Source organism: Musa acuminata, chromosome BXJ3-1 (genome assembly GCF_036884655.1).
Source record: "Musa acuminata AAA Group cultivar baxijiao chromosome BXJ3-1, Cavendish_Baxijiao_AAA, whole genome shotgun sequence".
In the NCBI taxonomy this organism is placed as follows: domain Eukaryota; kingdom Viridiplantae; phylum Streptophyta; class Magnoliopsida; order Zingiberales; family Musaceae; genus Musa; species Musa acuminata.
Genome location: NC_088349.1, coordinates 11,906,912 through 11,918,329, shown reverse-complemented (window position 1 = coordinate 11,918,329; position 11,418 = coordinate 11,906,912). Strand labels below are relative to the sequence as shown.

At 41.7% G+C, this 11,418-nt stretch overlaps 1 protein-coding gene across 1 annotated transcript; it reads left to right on the top strand.

Moving 5' to 3' along the window:
• The first annotated feature begins 10,251 nt into the window (after nt 1-10,251).
• LOC135629183 (probable CCR4-associated factor 1 homolog 11) lies at nt 10,252-10,992 on the top strand. Its single transcript, XM_065136373.1, has 2 exons — nt 10,252-10,868; nt 10,983-10,992. The coding sequence occupies exons 1-2, from the start codon at nt 10,252-10,254 to the stop codon at nt 10,990-10,992; spliced, it is 627 nt and encodes a 208-aa protein (XP_064992445.1).
• The last annotated feature ends 426 nt before the right edge of the window (nt 10,993-11,418 follow it).

Sequence of the window (11,418 nt, the reverse complement as noted above, 5' to 3'; positions counted from 1 at the left end):
ATAGTAGGAGTGTGGTAGAGTTGAGCGAGGATGGAGAACCTAGCTTAAGCACCATTCCACGACTTGAGTCTATTCAAGTACCTAGTATACAAGTTCTGACTTTATGTAGGTCCAGCAGAGTATCTCATCGTCCTGAGAGATCTTAGGAAATCTAAGGGGTGACATCACAAGCGTAGCCGAAGAACATTAAAAACAAAATCTCTAATTTCCCAAGGATATGTTCGTCGTCGTGTGAAGATTGGTGTGCAAAATCTGTAAAACTTAAAACTGTGTATATAAAAGATTTTGTTACCTAGGGAGATCATATATCCCTAAATCCCTGCAGATTTCTAGGAGAGAGTGAAGGAGGTCAAGCATCCTCCTCATTAGCGATGATCCACATAGCAGAGCTGTAACGATACTCCTTTAGTATATAAGGCCTACTATCTGGGGAGGAGAAGGGGAGAGGAGAATAGAAGGTAGCAATAAAAAAGGCTCTAGCTTATGAACCATTGGTTCCCTCCTATATATAGAAGTCCCCTATCAACTTAACCATAATGGATCCTATCTTATTGGATATTAGATCTTCATCTAATTACCCAAGCCTTTTAGATTAGTGGATCTCTATCCAATAATCTCCCATTGGCTCTTATTAGATCTCATCTATAGGATCCAATAATTCAGGGGCTTATTGGCTATCCAATAAGATAGGGGCTCCGACGGATATCTCATACCCGAACATTTACTCATCGTAATGCCTACCATATGTATATGACTCTCTAGGCCCAATATCGAGCTAGTTATGAGTCATACCTGTTAGAACTCCTTCTGACTCAGTGAATTATTATCTCCATAATAATTCACTCAACTCATTGACGGCGGACGTACTATGCCACTACGCCGTAGTCCCCAGACGATACAAGGGAATCCAATCCATTGGACATATTTGTCGTTAGTTACCGTATACCTATAGTCACTTTTCTATCTAATATCCCAGAGACCATATACTGGGCATGGTGTTGTCAGACCCATACAGTTTGTACTCGAGTCTCGCTTTAATCGGATTCTCCTAGAGAACTCTTTCTCTCTTAATCTGAATGACCCTGGCCAGGGATTTGTTTGAGCAAGAACACATAGAATATGCCTCTTATGATATCGAGAGTGAATGATCCTCTATCGACACTCAATAGTCCTTGTAAGGTTGGCTACCACTCTCAATGATCGGCTGTCCTAGTTCTGGAACCTCCAGACTATAAGTTTGGTATCAAAGAGTGGAGTACTCATATAGGACATCTTGGATGTCTCAAGTCTAAGGACCAGATACACCATTGGGACTACAGAATCATTGTTTAACAATAAGACATCATCAACCATCAAGCATTTCGTAAGCGGATCAATTAGTAAACTCATTCTCCAATTAGCACTTGTATTGTATCCCTAGTGTCCCCACATGAGCCCCTATGAAACTAGCTGCATCCATTATATGGACAGGTATACAACACACCAGTCTATTCGGTTATCTCGATGTCCCTCTTGAGTAACCTATAACCGGGATTATTTAGGATCTATGTTTAAAGGTGAATCGTTCTAATTATCGTGAACTTATCACGATCTGATTCCCATTGCACAGATCCATAAACATCACAATATATTTAAGCAACATGTAAAATAAAGTGATAAACTATCAAATAATAATAATAAGCAAAAAGACTGCGTGTTAAATTACACGTGCCATCACTCACGTTATTAACTTGCAGAGCACATATGACTAGAAATCTTCCACTTGACCTAAAGTAAATCACCTATATGTCTGATCTCCATCAGACCTTTGTGACGTTCAAAGAAAAATTGAGACAACGACTTTGTTAATGGATCTGCAATGTTATCTTCGGATGTAGCTCTTTCTACTGCTACATCTCCTCAGGTCATAATCGCTCTAATAAGTTGGAACCTCCTCAGAACACTTCTGATGAGACCCGGGTTCCCTTGCTTGAGCAATCACCCTATTGTTATCACAATATAAGGGAATCGACTCCTCGCTACTTGGCACGACTCCTAGATTTGTGATGAACTTCTTCATCTAGGCTCCCTCCTTTGCTACTTCTACTATAACAATATACTCTACCTCTATGGTCGAGTCGGTATTAATATCTTGCTTGGAACTCTACGAGCATACTACTCCTTTATTTAGGTTATACACAGACCCCGAATTTGACTTGCTATCATCGATATTGGATTAGAAACTCGAGTCCATGTAGCCTTCAACCTTAAGGCTACTACCTCCATATACCAATAAAAGATTCTTAGTCCTTCTCAAGCACTTAAGGATACACTTTACTACTTTCTAGTGCTCTAAGTCTATATCAGCCTGATACCTACTCATGACACTCAGAGCATGTACTATATCATGCTTGGTACATAGCATAGCATACATGATAGACTTTATCGTTGAGGCATAGGATATCCTATCCACGTTTGCCCTTTCTTCAGGAGTCTTTGGGGATATACTCCTAGAAAGCGATATCTCATGTCTCATCAGTACGAGAACTCAGTTAGAATTTTTTATGCCAAACCTTTTGATAATGGTGCCTATGTACCTGGACTAGGACAAGCCAAGCATCCTCTTGGATCTATATCTATATATCTAAATCCCCAAAATATATGATGCTTCCCCTAAGTCATTCATGGAGAAGTATCTAGATAACCAAGTCTTTACTTGGATAGCATTCCTATATCATTCCCAATGATCAGGATGTCATCCACATATAACACCAAGAAGGTGATAACACTCCCACTTACCTTCCTATACACATAAAGCTCATCTTCGTTCTTAACGAAGTCATAAGATCTGATTGCTTCATCAAATCTTATGTTCCAACTTCATGAAGCTTGCTTTAGTCCAAAAATGGACCTAAGAAACCTACACACCTTATTTGGGTAGTCTTTAGACATGAATCTTTTAGGCTGTATCATATACAACTTCTCAAGGTTGCTATTGAGGAACGTAGTTTTCACGTCCATCTACCAGATCTCGTAATCATAGTGTACTATAATAGCCAAGAGAATTTGGATGAATTTTAGTATGGCTATGGGTGAGAAGGTTTCGTCATAGTTAACACCTTGCCTTTGACGATACCCTTTAGCCACTAGCCTTGCTTTATAGGTCTCTATCTTTTCATCTACTTCAATTTTTTTCTTGAAGATCCACTTGCAACCAATGGGTACAATACCCTCGGGTGCTTCAACTAGATTCCAAACCTTGTTGGAGTACATGAAATCTATCTCAAAATTCATGGCTTCTTGCCACTTCCCAGAGTCTATACTCGTAATAGTCTCCTCGTGGGTCTAAGGATCAATATCCTCAACATCCTGTCCTTTAATATGTCTCACATATCTCTCAAGAAAATTGGATACTCTGTTGGACCTACGTGAAGTCAAAACTTGTGTGCTAGGTACTTGAGCAGACTCGGGCTATGGAGTGGTGCTTGAGCTAGGTTCTCCAACCTCGCTCAACTTTATCATACTCTCACTATCTCCGTCAAGAATGTGTTCTTTCTTAAGGAACACCGCTCTCTTAGCTACAAAGACTTTTTGGTCCTTGGGATGATAGAAATAATACCCACAAGTTTCCTTGGGGTATCCCACAAACTTGCACCACTCCGTCCTTGATTTTAACTTATCAGGGTTGCATCTTTTAACGTGGGCAGGGCAGCCCCAAATCTTAACAACCTTAAAATCAGACTTCTTTCCTTTCCATATCTTATATGGTGCATATACTACTAGCTTAGTTGAAACTATGTTCAGAAGGTAAGCTGCGATTTTTAGGGCGTATCCCGAGAATAAGATTGGTAGGTTAGCGAAACCCATCATGGATCACACCATGTCTAACAGTGTATAATTCCTCTTTTCAGATACATCATTGAGTTGAGATGTATAAGGAGGTGTCTATTGAGATAGAATCCCATGGTCTTTGAGGAATTGAGTGAACTCTATACTCAAGTACTCACCTCCTCGATCTAATCGAAGAGTCTTGATACTCTTTCCAATCTGGTTCTCCACTTCATTCTTATACTCTTTAAATTTCTCAAAGGCCTCAGACATGTATTTCATCAAGTTCATATGTTCATACCTTGAGAAATCATTAGTAAAAGTAATAAAGTAGGAGTAACCACCTATGGCATGGTTGATAAGGGTCCACATACATCATTGTGTATGAGTTCCAACATCTTAGTGGCTCTCTCTCCAGTTCCATTAAAAGGAGAGCTGGTTAGTTTTCCATGAAGCCAAGGCTCGCAAGTTGCATATGACTCAAAATCAAATGGATCTAAATATCGATCCTTTAGCAATTTTTGGATCATTCTCTCATGGATGTGAACTAGCTTGCAATGTCACAGGTATGCACTATTCATCTCATCTCGTTTTTTCTTGGACACACTTACATTCATGTTTTGTGGAGCAATATCTAGTATAAATAAGCCATTATGCAATATTCCTCATGCCAATATCCTAGTTTTTTTCAAAATATGTAACAAATTACAGATGTGATAAGCACTACCAATATCCGATACCCATGCACTATTACAAAAATGTGATAATTGGAGACTGATCATGGATGTACCTAAAGCTTCTCCAAGCTTCTATTTAGCCCTCTCTGTAAGGTACTCATTACAGTTCCTCTTCCAGTGCCCATCTTTGTTGTAGTGGAAGCACTATCCTTTGTCCATTGGCAGGTCTTTCTTAGCAACTTTTGCTTTACCCGGTCTACCCTTGCCCATGCCCTTCTTAAGGGACTTTTTTACTTTTATTTTCTTTCTCGTCTCACTACTATAGAGAACTAGCTTATCTTTCTTGACAGTGCTCTTTGTTGAATCTCGTATTTTGATGATGAAACCACTTGATATGTGTTTATGATTTAAACTGCATTTTGAGCGATGCAGGTCTACTCGATCAGGTTTAGACAGTTGACGCAGGAGGAATTGACGTTGCGCCGGAAGAGATCACGTCAGGATATTGGATGGCTGAATGCTTCGGACGTCGGGCATCGGGCCAAGGAGAGCGAAATTACGCCAAGGATATCGGGGTTGCGGAGGTCAACCACCGATTAGGCAACAAGCCGCAAGAGAGGACGATGCACCGAAGAATCGGACGAAGCGCCAACCAATGACGTGCCGGGCAACATAATGTCAATTCGCGTTGTAATAATTGTCTAGATCGGAGTTGAGTTTTGGTTTGTGTGTGCAGGATTAACTACAATAACGATGAAGACATAAAGCGAAACAAAGTGCCGGAGTCACGCGCGAAGGATTTGTTGCGAGTTCGAGAGTTCGACGGAAGTCCGAAGGTTCATCGGGAATGCTGCCGGGACTAGCCGAGAATGAGTAGGGAGCTTGCCGAAGGGTTTTTTGGACGCTCACCGAAAGGTTCGTGGGAAGTTCGCGGAGCTCGCCGAGAGAGATCGGAGCTTGCCGAAGAAGCTCGTTGGAACTCGCCAAGATCAAATCGTGAAGTTTAAGAGCTTGCCGGGAGTCCGCAGAATGGTTTCCGAGAGTTTATCGGAAGACCGCCGAAAGTTCGCCGGAAGCTCGCCGAAAGAAGTCTTGACTTATGGACTTTGTAATAGCTTATAAAATGTCTTTAAATTCATAGTTAGCATGTTAATTAGGGTTAGGATTAGGTATTAATCCTATAACCCAAGTAGGGGCCAATTGGGCCCGAGTTCGGACTAGTTTGGGCCAAGATTGAAGCCCAACTAGTGGGCTGAAAACACTGTAGGCGGTGGCACCGCCTGGGCTGGGCGGTGGCACCGCCCAGCACTGTCAACGTCAGAAACTGACAAGCGGTGGCACCGCCAGCATCGGGAACTCCAAGAGAATTCAAATTTGGAGCCCAAATTTGAATCCTCTTGGGGCCTATAAATACCCCTCAATTCTCAACAGAGGACACAACCTTTTGAGTAGCTAGAAGTTGAGAAAAGCCTTAGGAAAAGTCTTGTTTTCAATAGCTTGAGTGTTCACCTCCTTTCTATTCATTGAAATCTTTGTAAAAGGGTGAACCACTTGTAAGAGGTTATAAGAGGGGTGTAAGAAGGAGGTTGATCTTCGCCTAGTAAAGGAAGATTATTAGTGGATGCCGGTGGCCTCGACGGAAGAGGAATCGGAAGAGTGGATGTAGGTCACGATTGACCGAACCACTATAAACTACCGTCTTCTCTGGTTTGCATTTACTTATTGTCATTTATATTACTGCAAACCATTTGCACTTTGATGCTCTACTTCTTTGTCTCCTTCTTACGTATCCCTTCAAGTTAAAACGCAATCGAAACGGTTTCAAACGAAATGTTGCATTTATCGTAAGAAGTTTCCGAAAGTGTTTAAATCATCGAAAGTTTATCATACTTTACCGTCGCACTAATTCACCCCCCCCCCTCTTAGTGCCGCTCCGATCCTAACACTCTTTGCCTCCCTCAATATATTGAGGAGCTCATGGAGAGTCACCTCAAACTTATTCATATTAAAATTCATTATGAACTGTGAAAAAGAATCTGGTAGGGACTGAAGCATAAAATCCATACATAGGTTATCCTCTAGAAACATTCATAGACCTATGAGTTTCTCTATCCACTCAATCATCTATAGAATATGGTTCTGAACCAGTGTCCCCTCAGTCATCCTAGTGCAGAAGAGGCTTTTGGATATCTCATATCGTTGAATCCTTCACTGTTCCTCAAACAGTCTGCAGACATGTAGGAGAATGAATCTGGCATCCATCTTTTCATATTATCTCTATAACTCAGGAGTCATGGAACCCAACATGTAACATTGAGCAAAAGTGGACTTATTTATGTACTTCACGTAATGAGCAATCTCATCCTTGCTTGCCCCTTGCTCGGGCATAGGCATCACTATATCAAGATTTTCTCCGTCGTGAGAACAATTCTCAAGTTGCTGAGCCAATTCGTATAATTTGAACCAGTGAGGTGGTTGACATCAAGTATGCCACGTAAGGGATTTGAAAGCGATATTTTCTGAAAATAAAGATGTAGTAAAAATAAATAACATGCAGATTTTATAAAAAATAAACAAATAAGATATGGACTTTTATCTTAATCTACTTCCACTATTTTACTAGCGAGTCATATGACACCAACAGAAGTCTCTGATAGACTTCTAGTGGGGATCGGGATCCAATCAATGTCTTAGTGTAACCTCGAAGGACTCGACCAATCACACTAAGCCCAAAAGGTAGGCAACTTCTTTCGATCATAACTCCTTACGATTCTCGTAATGTTCGACCTCCGAACCACCATAGTCTTGAGAGACTCGACCAACCATGATGTTTGGTTAAGTCAACACCATCGTTACAAGATGAGTCTGATTCGTTGATATACCTTAAAAGGACTCGACCAAGCATATAATATCCTCAGGTCATCGGTGACATATCTATGTTATAGGCAAGATAGTGAGTTGTGATATAGGTGAGCCTCGAGGGACTCGACCAACTCAACATACATCGAGAATCGATCCATACCTATAACAATGGAATGCCACTTGGGTCAATATAATTGTCTCACATTTACCGACTTAATATTATCAAGAGAGGGTATTTTGATTTGGTCTCCTAATATGACATGTCACACATATACATATTTAATATATATTTACATCGCATGCACTATATATATATATATAGTAGGTGTACAAGCAATCACACATCACATGAGCAATCACACTAGATGATCATGGACCACAACCTAATGTGATCAGGCCTAAGCTAGTGGGCCTAATCACTCACATCAAGATCTATGTGTGTAATGGTGCATCTCTATATCTTGTGATCATCCATCTCGTTCTCATCGGTTCCGTCGGCATCTCGACGCATTTCCATGCATCGCGATCGTCCGTCTCGGCCTCGTGGGCACCGCTATCGCTTCCATACTCCCGTTGCGCCACCTCATGTGATTACAACTTAATCATAGGCACGCAGACCCAACAATAAACAAGAAATAAAATGGAGGCTCGTAGACTCCAATAATAATAATCATAAGTATACACACATCGCACGGTCCAAGATTATCCGTCCACAAATCATACATCACATATACACATCATCATGTAGGACTACTAGATAATAATAATAATAATAATAATAATAATAATAATAATATTAATATTATTATTATTAATTAAAATTTTAATTAATTAATATTTTTTTGAAATTTGGGATATGTAGGAAATTTTCTAAATTTTGAGGGGTATTTTAGTAATTTATATAGAAGGACAAAATTTGGAATTTCTATAATTCCAAGGTACAAAACTATCTTTTGCCAAAAACCTAACCCTCCCCATCTCCATTGCTATGCTACAGTTGCCACCACCTTGTCGACAACAATCGCTACAAGAGGGGGGGCAACGGCGCCGCCTTTGCCCTGACTGTTCGCTTGCGGGCAGCGCCGCCCCATATGGGAGAGCGCCTTTGCAGGCACCACTACGGGCGGCTCACCCGCGGGTGGCACAGCCCCTAGAGGGCGACCGCCGCCATCCGCAAGCGTCGCCCTTGTAGGCAACTCACCCGCGAGCGAGTGCCGCTGCTGCAAGCGAGTCGCCCACGGGTTGCGCTGTACCCGCAGGCAGTGCCCGTGAGCTGCCAACCCTCGTCGGCCGCAAGCCTACTACAAGCAGGTCATCAGCCGCTTGCTGTAAGCATAGCGTTAGTGCTGTGCTACCTGCCTATGACTACCGTTGCAAGTGGCTACACGTACGTACATGGTAGCTTGACCACCGTTGCAGGTGGCTGCACGCACACATATGACAGCAAGCTGCCAGTTGCGAGGGCAGTAGCAATTGCTCTAATACTACTATTAGAAAATATTAGGGGCAACATCACATGCATAGTGGAAGAACATTAAAAATAAAATCCCTAATTTCCCAAATATATATTCATCGTCGTGCGAAGATTGATGCGCAAAATCTGTGAAACTTAAAACTGCATATTTGAAAGATTATGTTACCTTGTAAGATTGTATATCCCTACAGATATCTAAGAGAGGGTGAAGGAGGTCACGCATCTTCCTCTCTAGCGGTGATCCACATAGTAGGGCTGCGATGATACTCGTCAAGTCTCTAGGCTTACTATCCGAAGAGGAGAAGGGGTGAGGAGAATAGGAGGTGGCAACAAAAAATGCTCTAGCTTATGAACCATTGGTTCCTCCCTATTTATAGAGGTCCCTTGTCAACTTCACCCTAATAGATCATGCCCTATTGGGTATTGGATCTCCATCCAACTACCCAAGGCTTGTTGAATGCATGAGACACATGAGGGCAACGAGGCTTGTTGACTTAAACTGCTCTCATTGACGGTGTTGAATACATGAGACACATGAATGTCAAGATGTGATGATTTGAACTGCTCGTATAGGGGTTGTCAAATATCTAAGGGTGTTAACTATATATTAGAGCATTAGAGCATGCTGACTTGAATCACCTATATAGGAATGTCAGATACATAAAACACATAATGGCATTTGGGTATGTTATCTTGAGTCACTGCCATAGAGGGTGTCACATGCATGTGATGCTTATAGGATCATAGCGTGTTGACTTGAATAACATGTATAGAGAGTATTGAATGTATGAGAGGCATGAGAGCATCATAAGTATACTAATTTGAATCACCCATTTTGGTTTTGTTGATCATATGAGACACACAAGGATAGTGAAATTTGATGAGTATAATGACTCGGATCGGGTATATTGGACACATGAGTCATATGAGGGTCAAGACATGTCAACTTGAGCCAGTCACATAAGGGGTATAAGATATCCGAGGGCATATGATACATAAGGCACATGAGGGTATTTAAGTTTGTTGACTTGAACTAATCATCTAAAAATTAATCCATTGTGGTAGGTGAGGAATAAAACGAGGGATAAGCTGAGAAAGTTGGTGAATCACACATATTTTTGGTAGAGAAGGGAAGGGAATTAATGAAGTAGCGAGGTTAATATGGAACGTAGAACCAATTGCTAGGCAAACAATTTTTGGTGATGAAAGGGAGATAGCAATGTAGGCAATACAAAATGAATAGAAAAAGTAATCATTATAACATCGTCTGAATACAATGAATAATGTTAGAAATCTGTGTTATGCGTCGGGAAATCGTCTATATAAAAGAGGGTGACCCCAAAGTACATACACTACTGCTAGTGAAGAGAGAGCGCGAAAGCCAAAGAGAAAGAGAAAGCGACAGCGACAGAGAGAGTGGTGCAGCTTGCCATGGCCATCAACGTGGGGAAGGCAAACCTTGTGGAGCACTTGGAGCTCATCCTCAGTCTCCGTGGCTCCTACCCGATAGTGGCAATCGATACGGAGTTCCCGGGGTTCATTCGCGACACCCCTCGCGATGCCACCGAAGAAGAAAGATACAATGACGTGAAGCACAACGTGGATAACATGCACCTGATCCAGCTGGGCGTCGCCTTGTTCGACGAAGGCGGCAACACCCCATGGCCAGGGTGCTGTTGGCAGTTCAATTTTTCGGATTTCGATCCCGATGTGGATGCTTCCTCTCCCGACTCCATCGAGTTGTTGGCACAGAGCGGGCACGACTTCCAGCAAAACCGACGACACGGCATCGACGCGCGGCGGTGCGCCTATCTGGTATGCGTGAAGCTCTTCTGCCAACCCTACAGCTCCAAGTATGTTACGTTTCATGGACTCTACGACGTGGCATTTGTGATAAAGATGATCACCCGAGCCCCACTGCCCAACACCTTGAACGAGTTCTCTGATTTGGTGAGGACCATCTTCGGCCAGATTTATGATATCAAATATATATCTCGATTTTGTGGAGGACTGCGTCAGGGAGAGATTGGTTTGGTGGGACTATCAAGGTTATTGAACTTTGAACCCGTAGGGATCCGTCACCAAGCAGCATATGACAGTCTAATTTCTTCTCGGTATCAGTTTTTTTTTATAATAGTTCTCTTCAATTTCAAATTTTGTAGAAAGTTTTAATCGGTATGAAAGTTTTGTTACATAAATCATGAACCATAGGATTCACTAGCTTGTATCTGTGGGGAAATAGCTCAAGTGTCAAGCAGACAGGCAGTCAAAACAGAGAGGAACTTTTTCTTATTTTTCTCAGTAAATAATGAACACAAAAAAAAGATCATCAACTGCACACGTTTAGTATCTAAAGAAAGAATATCAATTTCATTTTAATTTTCTGAATACCGTAAAAGAACGAGTCTTGTCGTGGATTAAGTCTTCGATTTGGCACGGATGCAAATGAAAATTGCTGCAGATCTCTATCAGAAAATGTCAAGTGGACTCCATCGTCCATTCCGAGGGACATTTTCTTGACACTCAGGATGACATATTAAGATTCGTTGTAATCATCCATCGGATGCGTACGAGCACCGGTGCGTATGCATCGTTGCC

Excerpts from the sequence above, each read along its gene's own strand:
- LOC135629183 (XM_065136373.1), top strand. The coding sequence starts at position 10,252 with ATGGCCATCAACGTGGGGAAGGCAAACCTTGTGGAGCACTTGGAGCTC.